Source organism: Dermacentor variabilis, chromosome 4 (assembly GCF_050947875.1).
Source record: "Dermacentor variabilis isolate Ectoservices chromosome 4, ASM5094787v1, whole genome shotgun sequence".
In the NCBI taxonomy this organism is placed as follows: domain Eukaryota; kingdom Metazoa; phylum Arthropoda; class Arachnida; order Ixodida; family Ixodidae; genus Dermacentor; species Dermacentor variabilis.
In genome coordinates, this window is record NC_134571.1 from 12,384,947 (window position 1) to 12,412,782 (window position 27,836).

The 27,836-nt window shown below is 48.9% G+C and overlaps 1 protein-coding gene across 1 annotated transcript in view; it reads left to right on the forward strand.

The window, feature by feature from the left end:
- The first annotated feature begins 310 nt into the window (after positions 1–310).
- The window catches only part of GABA-B-R3 (gamma-aminobutyric acid type B receptor subunit 3), a 453,175-nt gene continuing 425,649 nt past the window's right edge, over positions 311–27,836 (forward strand). The window contains exon 1 of the mRNA XM_075688121.1: positions 311–4,367. Coding sequence (XP_075544236.1) covers positions 3,846–4,367 — 522 coding nt within the window. The 5' untranslated portion in view covers positions 311–3,845. The remainder of the gene's footprint in view (positions 4,368–27,836) is intronic.

Below are 27,836 nucleotides of genomic sequence, written 5' to 3' on the forward strand. Positions count from 1 at the left end.
GCAATTTAATGTTTCATAGGGTGCAGTTGACGTCTTGAAATATTCGAGAAGTATTTGAAAAGTATTCCCGTTTGTGAATAGTGATTACTCCATTCGAAGACCGAATCTAGAAGGACACTGTTAGGTTTGTTATGCGGAAGTCTCGAATATCTGCGCACCCCTAATGAAGTGCCAGCGAAAGCAAGGGGTTCTCGGTGGCTGCCGGCGCGCGGCGCTCCGTTCGCGAGGACGACTCTTCCCTCCCCCTCCTCCTCCGGCGCAACGCAAGCGAGCGCTCCAAGTTGCGCACACGCAAACCGGCGGCTGCCGCGCGAGCGACCGGTAACCCACCGAGCGAGGCTGAGTCGCCGTCTACAGCCAGGCGGACCACAGCTCTGGTACGCGCGTCTTAGTTGTGAGTTGCTGCGTGGAAGCCACTGAGATTCGGGTTCGAGGCTCGCACGGCGATTCCAGAACGCGTGCTTCCTTTGTCAATCGGTGCTTTCACAGTGTGCAGCGGCATGGCTTCAACGGTGTCCCGGCCCACGTCATGATGGTTGAGGCGAGCACCGGGGTTTCATCTTTTGACGCCGGCCTATCGACTTCTCGCCCGTATTGTGAAAACGTGCTTGTGGGCGACGTCGTGAGGCCTTTGTGTCTGTCTCCGTGCAATCAGTTTCACTTGGTTCCTTCTAGGCCGTCCTGCTCTCGTGGCTGTGCGGTCCACGTGTGAGTGTTTACGCGCGTCACGACTTCGTGCGGGTGCGTTTTGCCGCTCCATTTATCCTCGGAGACCACCTCGCGACGTGACACGTGGGGAGCACGACGTTTCTTGCTGACCTCGCGCGGCAGACTTGGGTGGCTTTGCTAGTCTGTCTTCCTCTTTTCGGTATGTCAGAGTTTCGGTGGTGGCACAGCATACGTGAGCATATCGATATACAAATGACTGTCCGCAGTTAGTGTCTGTAATAATAAGTAAAAAAAAACACTGCGTGCGTGATTGGTGCACAGCACAGCTAAGGCGTGTCTTTTTCTGCACGGTCGTTCGCGCCTGCCCGCATCAAAGTGGCCAAGTGTGTAGCGCATAACTGATGATGGTGTTACGGAAGAGATAACCCATCCAGCCGCATGAAGCAGATTATTTGTAACCACACAAAAAGGAACACTTCACTCAAGATGTTGCAAGTGTTTACCGAAAACGTTTCATGTACGCCGAAACAACGATGAAATATTAGCGGGTAACTTTGTTAAAGGGCATATAGTCCGTCGTAGCCATACTACTACTATTGTTTTACATTCCCGTACATTTTTTACCCAAAAAGGATATTCATACCCATTGCGCTGCAAGTTTTTATGTATTTATCTTTCCTAAGGGGAAAGCTTGACAAGACATCGTGTAAAATTTTACAGAACGTAAGCGTCTAAGAGACTCTGGCACCGGAGTCAAATGCTTGCCGAAAAGTAGTGCTTGCCTGCAGAGAGTTGCTTGTCTATGCTATGACGCTAACAAGCACAGTTAGGCGTTCCTCCTTCTCGACTTCGTACTCGCATCCGCTCTATGAAGGCATGACTCATATCTCTCCACTAATGTTCTACGCAATCCGCTAGGGAAGTTGCGTGCTATAGATATTGAATATGTATAACAGTCGCTTGCTGGGGGCGAGTTCTTAAACAGTTGAAAAGGGACGGAAGAAGCGAAAAGACGTGTCATAATCAGAGAACGTCCGCGGGACACACGCATGTCCGGGAAGGGACATTTGGATAGCACTAGCAAGGACGATTTTCAGTACACGGTCCTCCTGCTTACATCGCCATTGCTCACACTGTTCTTGAACACTTTGTCAAAGGCTACTCCTTTGACCGCAATTTATTCTACGTCTCAGTTTTCAACCCGTTAGCGTTACTTACAACTATACGCAATGTGGTGAAGTATGTCCTGGAAAAAGCATTTCCTTCGGGTTACCCATTCGTTGAGTTACAATACTTTGCCCCTAGTCAGACTATACTTCTTTGAGGAAAGCTTTATATCCCAAAGAAAGGCCCATTAACTCTCAATTTAAAGAACGATCACCGGTAGATGATCCTGTAAGTACACCGCTGTAGAATTGTTGTTATCACTTGTGCACACTGCTGTATTCCGCTCAAACAGAACTGGCCACAGTGATGTACATTGAAGAAACCATTAGAAATTGCTGTCTGTTCAGCAAACAACGAGAATAAATGGAACCGAGAAGCTCAGTATTTATTATCCAGCAGTTTCAATAACGATTTACTTAGGTAAAATCACTCAATCTGACAAGAGTTAGCAGAAAACAGTTGTCTCTAAACAATAGTTCCAGAAAAAGAATTATAGGTATTTTCTCAGTTTAAGTTCTTACGATTTGCATAAGCTACCCGGCTGCGGGTTTTCTTAAAAAGGTGCAGAACAAAAATTTATTTGTACATATACAAGGTTCTGCTGCAGCTTTCACATTGCTGTTCACAAAAGTGAGTGTCATATACAGTAGCGCTAGGTTTCCGTGACATGGGCTTCTTTTCCGCACCTTACATAGACGTGTCGAAGGCGCCTGGGCGGTGTTCCTTCTCGAAGTAAAGAGCTCCGTCACCACGCACCAGTGATCGTGACAACACTTCACTCACCCCGCACGCGGAGCGCTGCCTGTGTTTCATCAGGCCGAACAGTCCGCAGACTCGCCGTGACATGCGTGCGCCGTGGTGATTGCACACGTGGGCGGCACCGCGCAGTTTTTGGCCCGATATTGTGGCAGCCTTCCATTAGCACGAAATACATGAGCCGAGAAAGGTCAAGTATCATCGTGCGCAAGTCCATGAAGAAGTCTTCGCCGCTTTTTTCTCTTCTGCTATTTGCCTCCCATACGCCGATGGCACTGCGACGTTGATGCATGCAGGGTTTATTGACTTTCAGTGTGCAGGTAGTTCGCCGCGTGAGGGCCTCTCAATAAAGTTAGTATTCTCTCTAAATGAACGCTCTCCAGGGAATGGAACATCCACTTAAAGAACATTCGCTTCAAAACCTCATGCACCTTCCAAGCAACAGGTGAACGGTTGCTACTATCCGGAGCGGGGCTTCTGATTGGTTTCTGCTTGTAAGAACTGATCTGTACAATGGCAAGGTGGTGCTGACTACATGTTTCTTTATCTCCATGTAGATGTGATACTTTCACATAGCCGTAGAATGAAGTGTTTTCTTCAGAATATGTGGCATCCGGCCGGCTTTCTGCGAACTAGGCTCTTGCAGTAGGCAGCTTGGGTCATCGTTTTGCGCACTTGCACTAACAGTCTCTCTCTCTTTTTTTTTTTTACACCGCCGAAGGTTAGTTACGCCACAGAAGCTCGATCTGGGGGTTCATGCAAAGGACATTTAGCTTGTGTCCTACACAACGCTAGGAATTTTCGTTCGAGAAGCGGTCCCACGGGAGCACAAGACAGTCTTGTTGTCTCACAAAATATTAGCCGTGCCGATAAGCCCGCGACGCGCCTCGCCGCCTTTTGTTTATACACGGGTCTCGAGTCAATTGCTAAGACTTGGCGCCACTTTGTTTTGGCAAGTAGAAGCAGCCAGCGGCTAATCACACTCGGACTGAGTGACGAAAGAGAAAATAGACGGAGGCCTACGACGAGGAAAGAGAACAAATCTCGACGAAGATGATCGACCAGAGGCGACGACCGTGTCGCAAGACGCGTCGCCCAACTCTCCGTGCAGGCGGCCAATAGTGCGTGCGTCGGCTTCTCGGGCGCGGGAAGCTTTCGTCGCACCCGCGTCGCCGGGCGTCTCTCCACGTGCTCGCTGCTGCCGTCGGTGGTGGGATGCTTGGCTCACGTGGCCCTTCGGCCGGCCAGACTCCATGGTGGTGACGACGAGGCGTCTGCGGTGCGGCGCCCTGCTCTCGTGTTGTCTTCTTCTCCTTGTGCGCGCGGGTGAGCCGTCGGTCAGCTTCTACGACGTCCACACTGTCGACGCTGGCTTCGGCGGTTTGAACGAAACGGGACCTTGGGACGTCTTTTTGAACGACACCACTCTCGTGCTCAGCTTGGACCCGGTGAACGCCAGCGACGCTGACGGCGAGCTGCTCTCTTCGTCGTCGCCCTCCGTGGACCAACACTACGACCTGTTGCCGTTACGGAATGATTCGGCGCCGCTGCTGGAGTATCGGGAACCGTTCGCGCCACCTTCGGCATCCGTGGATGTGGCCCATGACGCGCGCAAGACGGTGTACCTGCTGGGCCTGTTCGAACTCACGGGTAGCTGCGAGGCCGCGAAAGGCGGTCGTGCCGAGAGGGCCGCGGCGCGGCTGGCCATCCGACACGTCAACGAGCGCAACGTGGTTCCCGGGCACATGCTAGAGATGTACGACAACGACACGAGGGTGAGTTGACACCGTGCGACCTTATTTATGCGTCCACATTGGCGCTGGCTTGTAGCCCATTACTCTCGCGTTCGGCTTCGCTCGCATTGCCTTACGCCGAAGTAGACGAGTGTGTCTTTGATAAGTGAGATTTTTCGCAGCAATTTTGTACAGGTTTCTTTCTTTATAGTACAAGTTTATTTTAATAGCATACGCATAGTTGTAAAGGTGATGAACGTAACGGCGAACAAGGGCCTTAGATAACGTCAGACGAAATTGAGCGCGCGGAAATTGCTTGGCTCTCACGAGAGCAACGAGATTGCTTAGAAGGCGTTTTTTTCTTCCCCTGGTATTCCAGCCTTTATAAACGGTCTTCACAAAGTGTGAAATTTGTCGTATTATCGGAGTTCGTCACCTCTAGTAGCGCCATTGTGCACAGGTTTTCCGTCTGACACTGCGTGGAGAAAAAAGCGAAGCTCGGGGGACAGGGAAATCGCTTTATGGTTATAAACCTGCGAACATGTCATATTGACAACTATAACTGTGCCGCGCATGAATTTATTAATTGTACAAGCGATCTATGATGATGATGATCGAGAACAAGGTGGGAGATGCCAAGACATTGACTAGTGTAACTAGGTGCGAGGAGGTTAAGGGTATTTTGTTTTCTTCGCCGATCTTCCTGCCTGTTACGATGCCAATGACGTGCACCACCAACGATGACACCTATCGTTTTCCGCCTCATTTGTTGTTGCTCAGCCACAAAAGCCTTAGATCCACAGCGTGTCTGCCGAAGTTTTGTGATATCTAAGTGAAGAACGGGGGGGGGGGGCAAATGCAGCTTTGTTTGAAGTGTGTATACAAGCTTGCTCCACAGAATGCTCGCAATAAGCGGAGGGAAATCGACGCGGTTCCATGACCTGCTGGAACAGGCGGCGCTCATTAGGGCGGCTATAATGCAACGATTTCTTTCGCTTGATTCCGTTCTTTTGTCATTCACCGCTCGCAACTATCGTAGTGAGAACATAGGTGGAGCGCCGCATGGACCATTGAAAAAGCGCGATGTGGAGAATAATTGGAATAGAACTGTTACATCATCCCGACCCTGCTTTCGACCAGAATGGAAAGGGAGATTGCGTTATTCTACGGCATACCAATTTGCCCATCGCTTAATTTCCCGCCCGTCGAGTTCATTCAGTGGATCAGCTGTAGTCGCATCGGATTAAGTCGAAATGAGGCAACCGGCTTACTGGCGGCTGATGCCCACTCCCTAAATTTGATCACCAATCTGGAATTCGCGCAATTTGATGCCAAAAGCATTCTACGTAGGGTTGTGTAGGACGCTCTCTGAAGAAATGTGACTTCACGAGCAAACCAAGGTGTCATTCCTTTATCGACTAGACTCTACAGTTTCTGTAACACGAAAATTGACCGTACCTTAGGTACCATTCCACACCGTTTGCAACTGGACGTCGTCTGTGCAAGGTGAAATGCACTGGAAAAGGGGAGGAGACAGAAAGGGTGCTAATATACGCACCTCGAATTTTGCACAGCATGAGAAAGAGGACAACCTGTAATTGTACCTGCTGTGACACCTGAAGCTTTTCTTCTGACATAGGCTGTCCATAGCCTGTCCACAATATTACAGCATAGACTGTTGACAATACGACCAACAGCGAGTCCATTTTTGCGTTAAGTCATTTGAACAGACTTCAAATTTCCATTGCGAGAATACTTGGTACATTGTCATGCCCAGGTAAATAAATGTGTGCTTTGACAGCCCCATACAATATTTCGTTGTAGACAGCATTCTACATAATCTGGTTTGATTTGTCGATTCTTATGAACTCCATGCATATTGAGTTTTTGACGTCAGGGCTACTTAAAAAATGACATTCGTGTGTCATGCGTATAGTAGTGTATTTACTGCAGAGTGCACATGAACTTTTACTTAACGTGAGTATATATGTGAGTCACGTATTCATTGTTTTTTTTTTTTCATTTTCCTTTTTGCAGGCTTGGTACTTCTGCGTGTGTGATATTTGCGTGCGTATTTATGGGGAACTAGGTACTCATAAATTCTTACGGTGTATTGACGTAGCCGAGTTTAATGTAGCTTAATTACCTTCTTATCTATATGCAGTTATTATACACCAGCAGAATATCGTGGCTAGCCTGCTCAACAGTGCAGAGCACCTGCATCGGCTTTGAGGTGCATGCCGGTGGTTTCTGAGTGGCGAAGTTGCTAGCAAGAAGCCAAAAACTGGTGATCGCAGTAAGGTTTACGCTTTATTGAAACAAATGTTGTAACCACAAACTCATACGATCCCCGAATGCAACCGCCCTTATTCCCCGCGAAAGAAGGCGAAGAATTGTATGAAGCCACTTGGCTGGTCCCCTTGTAGGGCCGATGGTGTAACTTATATACCAGCGCATTAGTAGGCATGAAGCACATTATTTAATTCGCTGCCCACAACCTAGCTGATTCCTATTGCAGAAATGTTGGAGGAGAACAGCTAGGTCACGTTCACCGGAGATAGGCACTCGATCCTAAAAAGGACGACAAGAAGGGACACTGACACGCCATGTTGTTTAGGAACCCACACGCTAGTTGTGTGCTGTGTGCCTCTTTTATTTTAGTCTGGTTCATCAGCAGCAGCAGCAGCCTTTTTTATGTCCAGTGCATGACGAAGGCCTCTCCCGGTGATTTCTAATTGCTCTTGTCTTGCACTTGCTGATTCCAACTTGCGCCTGCAAATTTCCTCAGTTTATTACCCCCACCTAATTTCCTGCCGTCCTCGACTGTCAAGCCCGGACTACCAACCGTCCATTTAGATGATTACTTAGATAGCTGGCGCTTGGTGTCCTGTGTCTGTGTGGCTTTTCTTCATTTTTGACGCAGAAGTTTGAGTATGTTTAACGAAGAAACCCGCTGTAGAGTTTCAGTGAAATTATATGCCAATAATATGCACGTAGTCAGTCGCTGAAACTACGGTGCCAGGTATCCAAACAGTAATTTGTTTGCAAGCCGTTGTTTATTTTTCATTGTGTCTTGTGCATCGCTGCCCCATACACCTCCATTCGTGTTCATAGACGGTCTATAACTCGCTTCGTCTTCGTGCCATGTTTTCTGTGTTGTAAGGAATACTTGTAGAGCCATGAGAAGATATAGAGCAATGAAGGCAAGGTATATACAGTGTTTTCAATGTTAAAGAGTGCTTTCAATAAAAAATTCAATTCCGTTCTGTGTAGGCGGACTGTATATATGGTGATAAATACGTTGATAATAAATACGTCGATTGAAAATAATAGGCACATACCACAATTTCGTTTTTTTTTTCACGATGTTCTTGTTGTTGTTTTATTAAATTGCGCACTCAATGCTTTCTTTTATTTTCAACTTCATTTCTTTGATTTTTTGGATTTATTATTTGCTCAGCAATATGACTATCGCTTTACGATGGCTATGATATACGGCCAGTCGCTCTATGGCGACACTGTAAATGTTCTTGGCCGATGGGAGGTCTATATACGGCCGATGACGCGTCGTGGGCGCACTGATGTTTGTGTAACAAATGAATGCCGAACCTTTTCAAGAGAAACGGCACGAACCACTATCCGTCTGGCCGAGACAGGTCTATGTTGAGATCACCCACAATCTCGGCGGCAGTGGAGTCGGTAGGGGTGATCCGACTAACCGTGCGTACGCTTGGCGTTTGCGGCGCGATCTTCGTCCGCGTTACGTGGCGCCCGTCTCCGCCGCGCACATTCCCGCTTCTGTTCACGACGGTGCTCTTCGTAGGCGTGCTGTTCCTCCACAGACCTCACCGCACGCGGCCTACCCATTGCACGGGTGGAAGAGAACTGAGATCTACGTGGTTTGCCTATAGAGCCCGCGACGTCAAAGCGCGATGCATACTAATCACTGTGTATTGCGGTTTTACTTGGTTTATTACGACTTTTTTTATCACAGTACATTTTGACACTCCTCGCCATTAATCGCAGGTGGGGCATACCCGGCGATTCGCTTTTGCTTTATGCTTTACCTCTTTTAGCTCTGGGGTGGCTGCCATCTTTTTTGCCTACGCATACATCAACCAATAGCGTATAACAAGCTCCGCTGTAAAACGGGATGCTAGCTACGCAAAATTTACTTGCACAGAATATTTATGCACTTTAGTGGTCACAATTTCAGCGAATAATTAGAGTAATAAAATGCATAATTAAGAAAAATTCTTAATTAACTTTTTACTATCACGGTAATGGTGCTTGTTTATATTTGAAACGTCAAGACCATCGTGTTTAAACACAACTGCAATTCGTTTGATTCTACTGGAGTGCTTCTCTTCCCAGATTTTTATAATAAATTTCACATTAAGTGACGTGAATCTCCACACAACGCCAAGCCGTTGTGGAACGTGAGAGGAAGTGAAGAAGTCGGTGGTGGCTTGTTCTCGCCAGCCAGTAGCAAGAGCGCAGACTTTAGTAGTTTTGTATCGCTTGCAAACGATGTGTCACATGCAGTGAGCCACGTCACAACGAGAGCCTGATCGAAGCGACATTGTGTCGAGATCCGTGCCCCTGAATGCGAAGTTAGCTGAATGAGTGTCAAATTGGATGATGAATATCTCGGAACAGAAGCCCACCAGAACAATCAAACAATATGAAGTTGTCCTCAGACACGGTTACCTTTAAGTTCCAAATATAAATATACACCGCAATCATGGTATCAAGCAAATTAATTAAGAAGTTTTGTTAAGTAAGTGTTTGGTGACTAATTTGTCTGAAGAAGTCTCTGCGCCAAAGCGCATAAACCGCCTATGCAAGCAGATTTTACCTAGCTAGCATGACGTCTTTATTAAGATTACTCATAGTTTATCTTTTAAGCCCCAATATTTTGGTGGCTGAAATGCAAATCATTTGATAATAAGAGCGTGTATGAATAGAACCTGGCTGTAAGGAAGTTCGAAGACGTACACGTTAACGGAAAAGTACAAAAAGAAAAATTGATGATACTTGAAAAGGAAGAACGAGCGGCCGCCGAAGACCTCTGTTTAACGACCACACGGCCACACGGATACACATTACTTACCAGTGCCCAGCCCAGGCAGTATCCAGGCTAGTGAGCTCATCACAAACACTCACGACGTGGTCTTGGGAGGCAAGGCTTTCCGAGCTGGCACTGGGAGGCCAGCTGGCGACACTAGACCAGGCCCGGCGAGCGGCTACGGCAAGTGGTGCTCTACAAGAAGGCGCCACCTGACGTTAACCCCACAGAATTCCTTAGTACAATAAAGTTTATTTTTTCTTATAACGGTATGGTTCTGTATTCATGCTGAACGCCGCAATATGCGCTTCTTAACTTACCAAGCAGCTGAGCATGTTTGCTAGAACCTCAGAGCCGAGTTCAGAGGGAACAACTTGAATGCATAGCTCTAAGTTTTAAATTCTGTTTCGGAAGTTTGCTGACAGCCTGCATTTTCCAAACAGTCGAAAGAAAACATAGGTGATAACAAAAACTTGAGCGGAGGACCATCTCTCACAAGAAGAAAGAAGCACTGCATGCTGAAACGCTTGAACTAACAAGCGGATTTATTTTTCAAGGAGATTTTCATCGGCCGATAAAAAAGTGCACACTCTTCTTGCTCAACTGTACGCAGTGGAGGTAAAGTAGACGCAGTCAACAACCCTAAGTGCACAAGCGTGGCAAAAAGAGAGCCTCCCGTGTTTTCGCCAATGCGACGGAATTTTTATCATCTGGCCTTGTAAGAGAAATCAATTTAGTTCTTTTACGTGGTGTCGGAAACCTCTTTTGTTCGCGGAAAGCTCGAAATGCGTAAAGCATGCGTCTATTCCAACTTGCTCGGCCGCCGTCGCGGCTTCAGCAAGGGAGGCGATCATTCACACTGACTTCAATGAATTGGCACAATTCCACCCGTTCGCAGTTTTACCACAAAGTGTTTAGGTGTAACCTACAGTACCATCGTTGTCGGCGAATGTGCTTTTTTGGTGGGAAGGCCAATTTATACGAGGGCAAATGAAAAAGTCTTTGCCCCTATTTTTTATTAGCCAAGATAAGGTACACACAGGTAATTACAAATATACGCACTATTCTACGTACGTTACACTATTTTTCCACATAGTCCCAACACAGGTTTAGACATTTGTCCCATCGCAGCACTAAACTAGAGACGCCCCTATGGAAGAATTCGTCCGGCGGACATGGGATTACCGTCGGACTGCTGTGTTGACTTCATCGCTGCACGTGACTCATTGTCCCGCCAGGAACTTCTTCAGCGGACCGAAAACGTGGAAATCTCTAGGGACAAGGTCCGGAGTGTATGGCGAGGGGAGGGGGGGGGGGGTCCAGACACTCCCAGTGAAATGACCGGAACTTGTTGGCAGTGAGTGATGCACGCGGCCTCGCTGAACGCTCATTGTCATGCAAGTCTTCATGGCCTTTTGTGAACTCGCAACACCACCACCTCAGACTTCTCAAAGCGAGACACCTTTCCACATACGTGAGTTACACTTCACTGTATATTTCGGTGGGCGTTCATCCCTTTCTCCGTAGAAAACGAATCACACTTCGTTGCTCGTACGCCATGGGTGTGTGAAGCACAACCGCTATCTTCAACAACTGACACCAGCGCCGTGCCACGGAGTTACCGGCAGATAAGGCCAGACCGCTCCAAGAAAGGTCCACCGTGGGGAATGGATATGTTGACTTCGCATTTACAGGCGTAATTTGGCTAAAATGATAGGAGCAAAGACTTTCTGATTCGCCTTCGTATATACTGCACCAGAAATGCAGAGGCGCCATTCGGCCGGCGAATTGTCATCTGTCCGATTGACGCATGCGGTAAGAGGAATTGATACACGCAGTATGCATGTGGCAATATTATGCCTTCTCACAGCACTGCTGGATTCCTCTTATTTGCATATTATCGGTAGTCGGTGGAGGGGCGGTGGTTGGTGCTATCGACGACGGCTGTTCAATAGCCCCCACAACGGCGGCCTCTATATACGGTAATGCCGCGCTGCTGGGACCGTCCTCCAGCGTATTACGCATGGCGTTCTTTGCAGCCAACTATCCGCGTCGCGGGCAATCATCCCGAGAGTTCACTCGCCGCGGTAGCCCTTCGGCTTCGGCACCTGTTCTGTTATGCATGGATTGCAGGTTGAGCTAAAGAGTACCTCGACTACTCCAATTCTCCATGTTAGGCAGGAAAGAAAAAACGATAAATAAATAAATAATACTACGACAAACAAATAAAGCATAATTAAATGAAATAAATGAACATAACAACATCGCAACGGAGAGTTCACTGACGTCTGTCCATACCGCTACCCGAATAATGTATATATACACTTTGGAGTCCTTATACATTCCTGCAAGTGTTCTTCACGCACTAAATGGATGGTATAGGTTGAAACACAGGCCTCCGTACCAGTTGCGTCCCCAGTAAAGAGCATAAGCGCGTCACTTCACATGTACTTGAACAGCACTGCTCAGCATAAACGCCTTGCTAACTCTGTGTCTACTAAAAATTATCTTTAAAATATATTTGCCTTTTGCGGTATATGACTTGCTGACCATGGTCCTAGTATTATGGTCCTCTAGGACCATGGCCCTAGAGCGCTTGTCGTTGCGTAGCTGAATAAGCATGAGGCCGATGGTTCAACTACAAACCGCGGCTGCCGCATCTCGATGAGGGCGAAATACAAGAACGCTGAACACGCAAAAGCCAGCCCTGAACGATGTTGCTAGGGCGACTAAAGAACCACGGCGCTTCGCACGTTACGTCTTTCCTAAAGCAAGCAGTACAGGTCCATCAGAACATCGAAAACAGATAAATGCAGCTGATAATTTGTCTATAGACTCGCATTGAATTTTCTAGACAATGCCACTGAGTACCTGGAAGAAAGCGACAGGCTGAGAAGCCACGCCTCAGCTCAGGACGCGGCTTGATGGGCGCAGATTAGGCGGACACCGAGGCTCGCGGCATCGGCACACGGGAAAGACGCCTGCGCTTCCGTCGCGGCACGCTCGCGTTGCGAGCAGGAAGCGCCGCTCCTGCGCGTGATCCAGGGGCCGTCGGCGAGGAGCCCGCACTGAACGGAGTCCCTGCGTAGCCGCGTACTCTGGGTGCGAGCAGCAAGGACCACGACCTGTCGGGATGCGTCGTCAGTGCTGGCCGGCGGCGTTTGAGAGCGTGCGCCATCGAGCACTGTCGAAGACCCGTAGCGCCTCAGACAACGCGGAAGTGACGTCGATGAAACGGAAGCAAGTGTTTACAACCTGTCCGCTTGATTCGTCAGTTAATCCTACCTACACGTGATAGAATAATCGGAGATATTTGCCGCGCAGGATACCGACGAGATTTCTCGAGGAGCAAGCTTCGTGTAAGAAAAATCTGTATAGCTCGAGCTCGAGAAATCCACTTCGAGGATGACTGGATTGAATTTTTTTTTTCCACTTAGCGTATTTCCTAGCCGCTCACTTGGTCGGGTAACTGTATCGACTGCTTTGTGCGCATGAACTCTGTAGTAGCTTTCGAGCGTCAATGTGCTGCCTACAATTTCGTAACGCTACCCGCCGTGGTTGCTCAGTGGCTATGGTGTTGGGCTGCTGAGCAGCGGGATCGAATCCCGGCCACGGCGGCCGCATTTCGATGGGGGCGAAATGCAAAAACACCCGTGTGCTTAGATTTAGGTGCACGTTAAAGAACCCCATGTGGTCAAAATTTCCGGAGTCCTCCACTACGGCGTGCCTCATGATCAGAAAGTGGTTTTGGCACGTAAAACCCCAAATATTATTAATTTCGTAACGCTGGCAGGCAGTCAGAGGTGTCAGTGTTCTTTTTGCACTACGCAAAAAGAAATTTTTATTATTATTATTATTATTCCTTTAACACCATTGCGGCCGTTATCAAAACGAATGCGCAACTCGAAAATATTGAGCACATCGCGCGTTCATTTTTATTACAACCCGATCATTAGCTACAAATCGGCTCACTGACTAAATAAGCTGGCGTGCACTAAAATTAGCTTTCTTTTGTTAATAAATTATTTAACATTCTTTTTTCACTTGACGCTCAGCTGGAGCGACGTTCTTCAATTCTGCCTTTCCTTCCCTTCTCCTTGTTCATGTAATCACTTTTCCCGCTCTTGAGATGAGGATGCTGCTCATAATGGATGTTGCTCATAATAATTTCCATGAATTAATATACTTCTTCAGCTTTCTGGCTTGAAGATATTTATTTGTAGCGTCTTGTCAATGCACCTAATAAGCAGCAGATTCATCGCCTATCCGATGCAGACAGTTCAAATGCAAGCTGTTTAAGTTAGTGCAAAAAAAATCAACTTAATTTCTCCTCTCGCAAATATATAAAACTCATTCTTATCGAATCAGCAATGCTGTTCTCTCATCAGACGGGGTTTGACAGGTAGGCCCGACAACCTTCTGGCACCCTCGAAGTGCTATTCTCATATTCTTCGTACAACAGAGAGAAATGCTATATCCTTAGTATTTTCTACTGGAGTCTGTTTGCAGCAGCTCATAACATAAGAGAAAACATTTCTGGACGTAGAACGACTACGGGAGACATGGTGAACTGACTAACTCAATTACACACACTGGCCTTCAACTGCATCTGGTACCAATTGCGTAGTGAGGACATTATTAGAGACATATCGACTGATACTGAGTAGAAGACGGCGCGGCACTGTTATGAGCATTCAAATCAGGTCCTATGGATATTGATGCACCTGTATCCCGAAACGCGGCGCTACAGCCAGGAACGCGGTCGACCAGGGAGGGCCAGGAGTCTTTCCTGCACTGTTATTCCCTTTTTCTGTAAGGGCAACTAGCGAAACTCTTGCTCCGAAGTGTCTTTCGATCTAGTGCAAGTAAGAAGGCAATGATTCCTTCTTTTTCTGCCTAGAAGCATTTGCAGGAAAATTGAATATAAGAAAACAGTGCCGCATCTCTCTGCTCAGGCAAAGCGTAACGTGAGAACATACTCTGAACCCTCCAATTTTTCTGAATTTAGGCTCTGCGCCCAAAATTACGCTAATATCCGCACGAATTTTGTTGTTGTTCAAATGTACTTATTTTTAAATCATTTTTATTATTCTTCAACCCCCTCCCTTCCTCTTGACTATTGTCATTAGGGGTTGACTAGACAGGAGTAGTCCTAGCATCTTAGAGTTAGATGTTCTGTATTTTTTACTTTGGGAAACAAAGCTAATTGTATTCAGCTGAGTAACACGAAGTATCAATGGTATACAAATATTCCAGATTAAAAATTAAAAATAAATTATGGGGTTTTACGTGCCAAAACCACTTTCTGATTATGAGGCACGCCGTAGTGGAGGACTCCGGAGATTTCGACCACCTGGGTTTCTTTAACGCGCACCTAAATCTAAGTACACGGGTGTTCTCGCATTTCATTCCAGATTAGTGAAGGCCTGTGGTAAGGTAATTGGACATGAAGAAATAATGGAGAAAAACAACATACGTCAGGCCTCTCACAAAATAGGATCCTGGTTTTGTTGAGGCAACACTGAAACTCAAAAGAAATTCATGTTTGTTTTTAACAGTACACACATGTCATGTCGACAGTCTTATAATAAACGCATGCATAGTGCCTTGACTATTGGCAGGAGAACCTTCTCCTTCCCTCGTTTTCAGGAGATCCAATGAGTTTTCCTCGCCGGAATCAATGCGTTTCGTTTTCGATCTGTCTCGTCCGCCGCAGCTACTATCCAGCCCTTCAGAGCTAGCATTCCGTAAAACGTGACGGGAAAGTCAAAACGAGTAGCGCACCGCTTGTTTTCTTCGTTTTATTTTTGTCTCTGCCTAAGCAATCATTTGATCACTGGCTGGGGCGAAACATGGAGGTCGTTGAGTAATGCTGCCCTGTTTTTGCCAAAAGATAGTCTCTCTTCTGTTGGCATGACGAGGATCCGGTTAGAGGTGTCCGTCGAGGCTTCTTGTATGGTCATACATCAGACCAACATCACAACAAACACATTAACAATAAAAACAAAAAGAAGGCTGCTGGCAGTTTCCTTCACCGCTTGTCACTCTGAATGCGCCTCCTCCGACGCGTCATCCTTGAAGCGTAGGCCCAGAGCCTTCTGGGAAGCCTTCGTTAGGTCGAACGCCCTTGTCCAGAGCAAATCTGCATTCTTGCCGCCGCTTTTCATTGTCTGTGGTTCTTATGCTGCTTGACCTGACATAGTTCACCCCATTGATTTCATTGGACTTTTTGATGCGAAAGCATGAAATGACTCATGAGGCGGAAAATCCAGCGTTCTCGGCGTGACCAAACCATGATCGAAAAATGCTATGAACCCTTGACCTTACCTTGGAGTAGACCCCACGAAATTTGGTTTTAATTAAAGCGACGAACCCTCGACCTTTCTGTTGACTAAGGCGAAGATAATTAAGCCACAGATAATGAATATAAAGTAAGGCAATAGAACCCACGACCTTGGGTGAAAGTCAAACCCTCGAGCTTCCATTGTGACATAATGTCTAAGCATCGCGCAGTGGTCGCAATGCTTTCGCATTCATCCACATAGAGATAACTAAGTGCCCCTTGAATTTTCAGAGCGAGCGAGCGAGCGAGCACAGCGAAGGGTGAAAGAGCGAACATGGAGCGCAGCCAGGTGGGAAAGACGCGAGGAGGAAAGCGGAAGAGGAGCGTGTAGCGGAACCACGAGGCGGAAAGGGGAGGAGGAGGGTATGGCGAAAGCTTGAGAAGAAGGGCGTAGTGCGGCGACGATGGCTACGAGATGGCGCCAGAGTAGCGCGCGTCGTCTGGGAGGTCTGTCTGCGGCGGCTTCTGTAAATTCCGCCCACGCGTCACCCACACGCTACCTCTCGCGATCTCCAGACTAGCGAGGTTTCGCTCCGTTTGCAACGTACCGCACGACATAGATTGTGCGCGCCAGCCAATATATCGCGAAATGAAAAACGTCCGCCTGATTACATAATTAGTCCGCCTGATTCCGCCTGATTACATAATTAGTCTGATATAATTAATCAGTTTCTCAATTCTTATAATTAGATGAAAAGTGTCAATGAGAAAATTGTAGAGCAACATGAGAAACTCCCGATACACCTTTCTGTTGCTCAATACATGCTACGTAAAATTGTTTTTTTTCGAGCGTGAAAGAAGCCTGCGAATACACGCAAAGTGCTTCGAGCGGCCAGTCCCGCGGCAATTTTGCGTGTACTCGCGGTCTTCTTTCACTTTCGGAAAAGCGCTTTTATGTAGCACGTATTGAGCAACAAAAAGCTGTATCGGGTGTTTCTCATGTTGCTCTACAATATTCTCTTTGACACTTTTCATTGACTTACAATAACTGAGAAGACGAGTAATTAGTTAATTGATTAATTATTTAGTAAATGATTAATTATTTAATTAATTATCGCATTAAGCGGGGTGCAAATATAAGCCCAGTATCTCCAAGCGACGGCAAACCTTATTTTGGTTCGGTCCAGCTATGTGGCATTTGTATATATTTAAAGTTTGGCTCAAGTTATGTGAATCACCCTGTAGAACTGGAGCATCAGGCATGTAAAATAATAGGCGGGCAGAGTGAAAAGAGAAGAGGAAGAACGCTGAAGAAAATGCTTTGTGGCAAAATTTTTAGAACAAAGTTCGTTTATTTCTTTATCTTTTCACACTATGAAGCTAGAACGGAGATGTAGGCATTTAGACCATGAAACACTGGTGCGCAAAAAGAAAAAGAAAGAAGGATGGTAAAAGTAAATAGTTGGTAGGTAGAAAGGCATGTCGTTGACATGTACATTTGTGTGCATTAGAAAGTAAGTTCTTGTGCACGTACGTCTATGCGAATTTGATTCTTGGTAACATTGTGGGCCTTTCTTGCCGGCTACAGTCTGCCTTTGCCCTGACGGCAGACAAACTAGAGAAGCGGCAGACTTGCGCCGTACACTACTGGCAGAGGCTGTTTGCGCTGATGACGACGGCGCCCGCAACAGTGTGCGCACCGGTCCCGACTGCACGCAGCCAGTAGGCCGCACCACCAAACACCTGACGCGGGAGCATCCGCCACACGAGACGGTGCGGCTTTCGCCGGGAACAGGCGCCGAGCTACGAGCAGTGGATCACGCCGTACCGAGATAGGGGGACCCTCGCGCAGCTCTGGAGTCCCTCCTGGATTTTGCCAAGGAATCCGAGTTTTTTTTTACATTGGTCGTAGACCCTGCTCCTCCCTTCGTGCCTTGCGCTCCCGATAGACTTTTTCCGCTTCCCGATTACTCGCATTAGACCGAAGAGCCATCCAGCAAATAAAACATTTATTCAACCAATCAAACAAGGTGAAGTGGCCTTCCAGTGAATAAGGAGCTTGGCCAGCTGAAGGCCACACCTCCAACAGACGACGTATCAGTGTCGTATTGCAGCTGGCGACTTCAGCCGTATAGCAGATATCAAGGCCAGCGAACACGCGGAGAAAGAAGCGTTGACTGGCTCATCGTGCAAAACATTTGGCACGCTGCCGGAACGCGCTAGCGACAAACCGCCGGTTAGCTTTCCATCTTCCTTCGCTCGCCTTCCCGGTTCTTCACGCCTTAGTAACGTCTATAATGCGTTTTCTTTTCGTTCTCTATTTGTTGGTAGTTAGAGCCATTTGGGACGGTGCAGACAACACAGGAAGAGACAGCGGCATAACCGCGAACCTGGACACTTTAGTTTTCGTAACTCACGCACAATATTTACAGAGCCAGCCACGCAACGCAAGGCAGTGCCTTCAGCGGAAGTTTGGTGGTTTGTGGAACAAGTGAAGGTCGGTTCCTGCAAAAGTGGTGGATAGTCTGTGACGGGCCTTTTACCTGCACTGCCGCCTAGCTGTACCGAGTCGCCATTCGGGACGTCCGTGCAATAATGCTGAACATTGGTGATAGAAAAGACAGGAGTTGCACTCATCTCAAATCACGGCACGGTCACGTGCGTTCGCTTCGTTCTTTCAGCAGGCTGTGTTCGTTCATTCGGTGTGTAACCAGATGGGAAGGAGGAGGATGGAAGATGTTTCAGTGTCATTACATTGATGCCGTCCTCTTTCTCCACCTCCCACCTGCCGCATTTCCTTTTGGAAAATTTTATTCTTCCGAAAACTCCTACAAAATGAAAACAGACTAGAAGCATACTCGAGGCTCCCCTTGAAATTACGAGCAGGCAGACACACCTGCGAAATAAAGTCTTGTCTGTGCTACATGTATTCACACGTGCCACGGCCCGAATTCACAAAGCTTGTCGTACTTAAGTGCTCATATTGGCCGGCCGCCTCCGCTAATATTATGCCCGGCATCAGGATTGGCTGCAATTTTCTCGCACGAACAATTCTAGTGTATGTGCATTTTGTGACTACGGGCCCACATTCTAGAACCCTGTGTTAGATGGTCAGATGGCGTACGTAGGCACAGTCCTCGGGGAGCGCCCTACGAACGGGGAAAGTGCGTTAGCAGCTTAATGGACTTCCGCAGTGTGGCGGACGTTCTGTGTGGTCGTCCTTATGTGTATCTCGCTCTTTACAGCATTTCTTTCACCACGAGCGATAATAGCACGCTATCTATGTTTAAATTTAACATTCTTGTCCCTTCCAGTCCTCCATGCGGCGGACATGCACTGGCAAGAACCGTGTGTGTGGCGTGACCGGTCGCGACAGCGGCTGCCCCGGCACCACCCGCTCGCGTGCGCAGCGACGATTGGAGCAGAGCGCCGCTGCATGGCCACTGCCCCTTTCCGGGTACTGTCGCTTGCGCCACTCGGGAAGAGATATTGGGTCGCGCTCTACTCTGGAGAATAGTTCCGTTTCAACGACGGCTGAGGACAGGCTCGCTATAGCGCCGTGTAGTTCTTTGTTCCGGAAGCACTGATCCAAATAGGCTATTCGAACCCCCTGCTGGGCAGGTGAACTGCAATTCTGGCTGGGCTGATTTAAGCTCTCCGAAATACCACTCCATCATAGAAGTACGGCAATGAACGCTACATAAACATCGTAGTGAGTAGTCTCAGTGGAACATCGTTTACTGACCCATCTGCGTGCCAATACAGAATAGGTATGTTACACAGTGAAACAACAAACGGTGCCTAAACATTCTCTGTGGAACAAGCATGTGTCTTCAATCGCATAATTTCATTGTTCGAGCGCAACTTTGTACGCCTTCTATCTCGGGATTTGGCAAGTCTGTTTCGTCGGCTTCTTGCCGACTAAGGTGGGCCGGTCACAGTGCAATTTAGTAAAATGGGCTGTCCCAGACGATGGCGTAATTAAAGTGGCCATCCCGGAGACATTGCAGTCAGCGTTCACTTGGATCACGTGAGTCTTACCGACTTGCCAGGCGTTGCGGGAGATCCACAGTTATATAGCAATTACTTAACCGGTGTCACGAAAGCTTCGCATCATTTTGGTCTCGAAGAAGGAAACAACTTTGTCGGTGGAAACCTTGGGTCGATCAGAAGACCAGTTCCGCGAATCAGCGCCTTCGAGGAGGTGGCGCTCACGGTCTTCTTCCTTTCTAAATCCATCGAAACTTTCATCTTCCATTTGAACTTCTTCCACCGAAACTTTGTGATGCAGGGCACGAATGCGTGAGCAGTGCTTGACCAGGGATTGTGGGTTCCATGCCGAATTTCGGCCCTTTTTTTTTTTTTGAGGGCCGGAACAACACCTTCTGGAATGGAGAAATCTTCGAGAAGAAGCAGATCGTCAGATGTCTCGGGAGACTTCTACCCGTCTTTGGTGACCGTGCAAGGTCACTGTGCCACCAAAACTCGCTAGTGCCCACTGTCATTCGATGAAAGGTTCGCAACGGTAAATCGGTCCTTTAATGCGGAAACGTGACCGACAGACAACCAGTAATGGTAAATACGCACTGCTCTCCTCCAAAGCTCAGACTAGGTAATTTTGCAGATGAGCTTCGCATGACCGAAAGATGCTCGCCAAACAGAGCGAGAACGTCTCGGGGCGCTGCACCTTTGCTGTGGCAATACCCAATGAACCTCGCATGCCACGAAGCACAATAAAGTTTTTTTTTCCTCCTCTTCCTCCTAAATGCGCTGAATCCCGACGTTATGCGCTTGGAAGGAACAACGCTCAAAGGTGTAGGGAGAAATGCAGTTTAGCAAAGCACGATTTCCCGCTAGTTGGTGCACGGCTGTCGATATTTGTGGCACAAAAAGTTACAAAGGAAGATTTCTTCCCATTTCTGCCTTCTTTTGGGCTACAAATATTGAGAGATAATGTCTATATAAGCTAAGTAGCAGGCTCATACCGCTACTACTATGATCATCGTTAACACTAGCTGCTGCTTCAGGGCTTAAATCATCTGCCCCGTGGCATTTTATGTTTTCGATACGGCTCCTCACATCCACCGTCGTTGCCCCTGCCCCCCACCGACTTGAATAAGAAGTTCAAAAACAATAAAAAGCTGATTCAAACAAACGCTGTCGCTCTTTTGGCCAGGCTTAGAGTCGGTAAATGTACCCTAATTACACAACAATTCGTAAATATTACAGGATGAATAGAAGAACGTGTGCACCACCATATAAGAGTTTTATGGCGATGGAGTCTGCAGCGCTACGCAGACTCCAGACAAATAAATACACAAAATTACACAGGCTACATGTATTCTACCCCACCCCACAGCACACGGAGAAATATACCCACGGTGTTGGACCACACCAACTCTGTTTCGCATCACGTGGGAGTGCACATTACACAATGAAGAACATCACAACACGAACAATACAAAGCAACAATGGGAGGCAGTGCTATCCAGCCCGACCCTTGAAGACCCCCTTAGGCTGGTCCAAAGGGCAGAGAGGATGGCAAGGGGCCCGGGACTAGGGGCCCCGACCATTTGCGACGCCGCACTTTCAGGGGAAATTGCACGTATAGAGGCCAAAATGTGCGTTACAACTTCAGTAATTTTCTTACAGCGAAGTTCTTAGCGACCCTACCCCGACTTTGGTGGCCGCTGTGCTGCCGGATTGGCATGCGCTTGCTTCCATTAGGCCATGGACGCCGGAATTAAACGGGGAAAATAGTGGCAACTCTACCAGCGCGTCATACTTCTTCTCTCAGCACACATCCGTCATTCTTCCCTCGACAAGCGTTACCTTTGTCCTCATGACACGACAGCGTCGACGTCTCGCAGTGTCTATTCGCATGAAATGTTTGCATCAAGGCTTAGTCAACGGTGTAGCGCATAAACATCGCATCACATTAAAGTTGTGACCGGCATGGTGCATACACATTTTACGAGATTTTTACGAGATGGCATGTTGTACAGATGAAAATAAAGGCGCGTCGCATTTAGCTTTATAGCATTTAGGTAACCGCTTCAGGAAAGCTTTGCTGCATAGTAATTCCAACATGTGCTCTGGATCTGTGTATTTCTTTTTTTTTTTTTTGCTGTTAAATGTGCTTCACAAGTCCGTAATTAAGAAACTCTTTCAGGTCGCGCACTATAATGTATGAACGAAGATAGCAATGGGAAGTTAGACATTGCAGCATAACAGCCAACAGTCCATGCGTCTCGGTTGCATCATTGTGTGCTCTGCGACATCTGCTGTTTTACAGCGGTAACTTTTGTGGGCTCACTCAGCAGGTCGTTTTGATGTCCGCGGGTGCCGTCACGGGAATTTCAAAATATTTTGCGAGAAAATTACAAAGAAAAAATTATCATTGCGCCTCGAGGATTTGTACTTATCACCAACATATTGCCAGTCGAGGATTGCACCCCTCAGCCACTCTTATTTGTTGTTGTTGTTGTTTTCATGGTACGTATATATTTCAGGCGGAAATTAATATCAAGTCGGTGTCGCCGAGCAAGTGGAAGAGGCTGATTAGCTCCTTAATTGTTTTTTTTCACTGAGTTACTCTGTCAATGCTACAATAGTAGAGAGTACTTACCCCGGAGAGCACGATGGCGCCAGCAGCTGCCCTGATTGGCTAACGCCCACTCGACATCTGCTGATGATGATGATAAAGCCTCAATCAATGGCACAAACCCACTACGGGAGATAGGCCACGAATCGGGTGGTAATATGATTGAATAAATAAAAGAATTTGGTTAATAAATGCCTGATGCAAAAAAGTTAAATAAATATATTGACACGTGTACTTGTCTTTATCGGGCGACACGTTTTGCCGCCTAAGAAATGTTATCGCACAGCGCGGGACGCGCCTGCATGTATCCGAAGGTTCTGGAAAGTTTTTCGATGCTTCCATCCGCTGTCTGTTGTCGCCGAACCTTGTGTTATCTGATTTCATCGCTTGACACGAATGGTGTAGAACTTTGTAGAAGGCATGCGGGTCCCAACGATTAGTCTGGAACATTCGATGCCTGCTGTATAAAAGCCGACGCGCTTGACCCGCTGATCAGATTTTCGACGATCGCCGAGCGTGTTCGCCGCTATCGTTGTGCTATAAGTGTAGCCTCTTTTGTGGGCACAGGTTCGCCCAATAAAAGTTAGTTTTGTCGTTCACAGTATTGCTACTGTGTTATTCAACGTCACCACCACGTGACATCTGGTGGAGGTGCTTTACGTACATGTACCGGACGCCCCCGACAAGCTGTAATTCAAGCCCGGACCGCAAAGACAACACCAGCGCCGTCCCGGAGCATCGAGCAAGCCGCCGTCTTCAACAGCTGCTCCCGGAGCATGGACTTCTACCTGAGACCAAGAAGATTGTATCCAAGGCTACTCCAATGGCAGCCCCAGCGTCCCCCATCGTGCTGCAGCAGCCCAGGGAACCACCGACGTTCCGCGGTTCCACATTTGAGGACCCGGAAAGCTGGCTGGAAACGTATGAGAGGGTCGCTACGTTTAACAGCTGGGCAAGCGACGACAAGCTGCGACATGTTTATTTCGCATTGGAGGACGCCGCCAGGACGTGGTTCGAGAATCGAGAAGCCACTTTGACGACGTGGGACCCGTTCCGAAGCGGCTTTCTGCAAACATTTACAAGCGTCGTGCGAAAAGAGCGAGCCCAAACTCTACTGGAGACCAGAGCGCAGCTGCCGAATGAGACAATCGTGATCTTCACTGAGGAAATGAACCGTCTGTTCCGCCACGCCGATCCGGAAATGTCCGAGGAGGAGAAAGTCCGCCTGCTGATGCGTGGTGTAAAGGAGGAACTTTTCGGCGCAATGATACGAAGCCCACCGACGACCGTAGAAGAGTTCCTTCGCGAGGCCACCAGCATTCAGAAGACACTCGAAATGCGGAACCGGCAATTCAACCGCCGCACGAGCTGGACAAACTACGCCGGAGTTCAGTCACTGACCACCGACGACCTGCACGAGACCATCAGGGCAGTCGTACGAGAGGAGCTTCAAAGGATCTTCCCTTCATCGCAACCTCAAGTGGCCACAGTCGCCGAAATTGTCAAAGAAGAAGTTCAGCGATCGCTCGGAGTTCCCGAGTTACAACCACAGTCATCGCAAACCCAGCCAGAAGCGATGACCTACGCCGCCGTCGCCCGCCGTCAAGGTCCCCCTCCACGACCGCGCCAGGGCCCTGCAACGCCGCAATTCCGTCGACCACCGCCGCCGCCGCCAGCACGCCCACCCGTCGTCCAGCGCAGCTACCCGAGGAAGCCAGACATGTGGCGAGCCCCCGACCACCGCCCGCTCTGCTGTCACTGCGGAGAAGCCGGCCATGTGTATCGCCGATGCCCATACCGCGACTTGGGACTGAGAGGGTTCGCCGTCAACGCGCCGCGTCCACAGCTTGGAGAGCGCCCACGTGACATCGCCGACTACCTCGACGCTACTCGATGGAGCGCTCGACTACCGTCCCGTTCGCCGTCACCAGGCCGCTACCTGTCGCCGCAGCGCCGACCATACACCGGCCCAGCCCGGGGCCGCTCTGCGAGCCCATATCCGGAAAACTAAAAGCAGCAACCGATGGAGGTGCGGTTGCTGTTCGTCGAACTGACGAAGATCCTCCGCCGCCGACGAAGACGACGAAGAAACCATCTCGACGACTTAATGACGACACGCCGCCGTCCCGAAGAAGTCGGGAAGCCAAGACTACTACTACGAAAGACGACTTGACGACGCGACGTTCCAGCTTCAGTTCAACACGACGCAGCCGTGATCCGACGCCAAGACCCAACTGCAACGCCAGACAAAGAACCACCGACCTCGACGTGCTTCTCGACGGCCATGCAGTCACTGCCTTAGTCGACACAGGGGCCGATTACTCCGTAATGAGTGGACACATCGCCGCTCAGTTGAAGAAGGTTAAGACTGCATGGGAGGGTCCCCAAATTCGGACCGCTGGAGGACACCTCATTACGCCGACTGGAATCTGCACGGCAAGAATTACCGTTCATGACCGGACTTACCCTGCCACCTTCGTTATCCTCCAACAGTGTTCACGAGACGTCATTCTCGGCATGGACTTCCTGAACCAACACGGCGCAATCATAGACCTGAAGTCGAAGTCCATAACGCTGTCGGAAGATCGAGCGATACCGCCGGAGAGCTCTAGTAGTCACTATGCCTTAAGTGTGCTCGAAAGTCAAGTCAGCATCCCGCCTCGCTCCAGCATTGTCATATCCGTAGGCACCAAAACGCCTGCCGATGTAGAAGGCGTCATTGAGGGTGACCAACGTCTACTGCTAGACCGTGAAATTTGCGTCGCGAGAGGGATCGCTCGACTGCATGGAGGGAAAACTGAAGTGTTGCTGACAAACTTCAGCCAGGAGTTCAAGCACATCAACAAGGGCATGACGATCGCGTACATCGAGGAAATTCTGGAAACCAGTAATGCGTTTGTCCTCTCGGATTCCGCCGCATCTACCCCGACGACCATGGTTCCCGAACCAGACTACGACATTAATCCAAGTCTCCCCGTGATTAAGCAACAGCAGCTCAGAAGTCTGCTCCAACGATACAAAGGTTGCTTTTCGACGTCATCGAGGATTCGACAAACACTAGTCGCCAAGCATCGCATAATAACCGAGGAGAGTGCTCGACCACTCCGCCAGAGCCCTTACCAAGTTTTGCCGCGACAACGTGAAGCTATAAAACAACAAGTCGACGAAATGCTGCGCGACGATATCATGCAGCTGTCGAAAAGCCCGTGGGCATCCCCTGTTGTCTTGGTGAAGAAAAAGGACGGCACCTTACGTTTCTGCGTCGATTATGGTCGACTGAGCAAAATCACAAAGAAGGACGTATACCCCCTACCACGGATAGACGACGCATTAGATCGGCTCTGCAACGCAAAATACTTCTCGTCGATGGATCTCAAGTCTGGCTACTGGCAAATAGAAGTCGACGAGAGAGATCGCGAAAAGACCGCCTTCATCACGCCAGACGGCCTCTACGAGTTCAAGGTCATGCCATTCGGACTCTGCTCGGCGCCTGCAACATTCCAGCGCGTTATGGACACGGTGTTAGCAGGATTGAAGTGGCAGACCTGTCTTGTTTACTTGGATGACGTCATCGTCTTCGCCGAAAAATTCGACGATCACCTTAGGCGGCTTGCGACAGTACTAGAGGCCATCAAGTCATCAAGGCTCACTCTGAAGCCAGAAAAGTGCCGCTTCGCTTACGATAAGCTTCTGTTCCTAGGCCACGTCATCAGCAAGTCTGGAGTTCACCCCGACCCGCAGAAGACAGCTGCCATTGCAAAGTTCCCGCAGCCCATCGACAAGAAGGCAGTGCGTAGATTTCTTGGCATGTGTGCCTACTACAGGCGATTTGTCAAGGACTTTTCACGTATCGCTGAGCCGCTGACACAGCTAACTAAATGTGACGTCGAGTTCAAGTCGGAAACGCCGCAGGCCGACGCATTTCAAGAACTAAAACGACGCATGCAGTCGCCGCCCGTACTTGCGCACTTCGACGAGGCCGCCGATACCGAAATCCACACTGACGCCAGTAGCCGAGGCCTCGGTGCCGTGCTAGTCCAGAGAAAAGATGGTCATGAACACGTGATAGCTTACGCTAGCCGGTCGTTGTCAAAAGCGGAAGGCAATTATTCTACAACCGAAAAAGAATGCCTCGCCATCGTTTGGGCTACAGCGAAATTTCGCCCGTACCTATATGGCAGGCCATTCAAAGTCATCAGTGACCATCACGCTTTGTGTTGGCTAGTGAATTTAAAGGATCCTTCAGGACGGCTGGCGCGGTGGAGCCTAAGATTGCAAGAATATGATATCACTGTAACCTATAAGTCCGGACGAAAACACTCTGATGCCGATTGCCTATCACGCGCCCCCAATGACTCGCCGCCGCAAGATGACGAAGATGACGACGCCTTCCTCGGCATTTTAAGCGCAGAAGACTTCGCTGAACAGCAGCGAGCAGACGCGGAGTTGAAACACCTCATCGAGTATTTGGAAGGGCACACCGACGTTTTCCCTAGGGCATTTAAGCGAGGATTATCTTCGTTCTCGCTTCAAAACAACCTACTCGTAAAGAAGAACTTCTCACCAGTGCGTGCCAACTAACTTCTTGTTGTCCCGTCAGGACTGCGTCCAGAAGTACTGCACGCCCTACATGACGATCCAACCGCTGGGCACCTTGGATTCTCCCGGACGCTGTCGAGGATACAGGAAAGGTATTATTGGCCGCGCCTGACCGCCGATGTCGCCCGTTATGTCAGAACATGCCGAGACTGTCAGCGACGCAAGACACCGCCGACAAGGCCAGCCGGATTACTACAGCCAATCGAGCCTCCTTGCCGACCATTCCAGCAGATCGGGATGGACTTGCTGGGAACCTTTCCGACGTCAATAACCGGAAATACGTGGATCATCGTGGCGACGGAGTACCTCACCCGCTTCGCTGAAACTAAAGCACTGCCGAAAGGTAGCGCCGCCGAAGTAGCGAAATTCTTTGTCCAAAACATCCTGCTGCGACATGGCGCCCCAGAAGTCCTCATCACCGACAGAGGAACGGCCTTTACAGCGGAGCCCACCCAGGCCATTCTGCAATACAGTCAGACAAGGCACAGCAGGACAACTGCCTACCACCCACAGACGAATGGTCTTACGGAGCGGCTAAATAAGACCCTCGCCGACATGCTAGCAATGTACGTCGACGTCGAACACAAGACCTGGGATGCCGTCCTGCCGTACGTAGCATTCGCTTACAACACGGCGGTGCAAGAAACAACACAGATCACGCCGTTCAAGTTGGTTTACGGCAGGAACCCGACGACAACGCTCGACGCCATGCTGCCGCACGTAACTGACGAGGAGAATCTTGACGTCGCTACGTATCTACAGCGCGCCGAAGAAGCCCGACAGCTCGCCCATCTGCGGATCAAAAACCAGCAGCGTACCGACAGCCGACACTACAACCTCCGACGACGCTTCGTCGAGTACCAGCCCGGCGACCGTGTTTGGGTATGAACCCTGATACGCCGACGAGGACTGAGTGAGAAACTATTGCGACGCTATTTCGGACCCTACAACGTCATC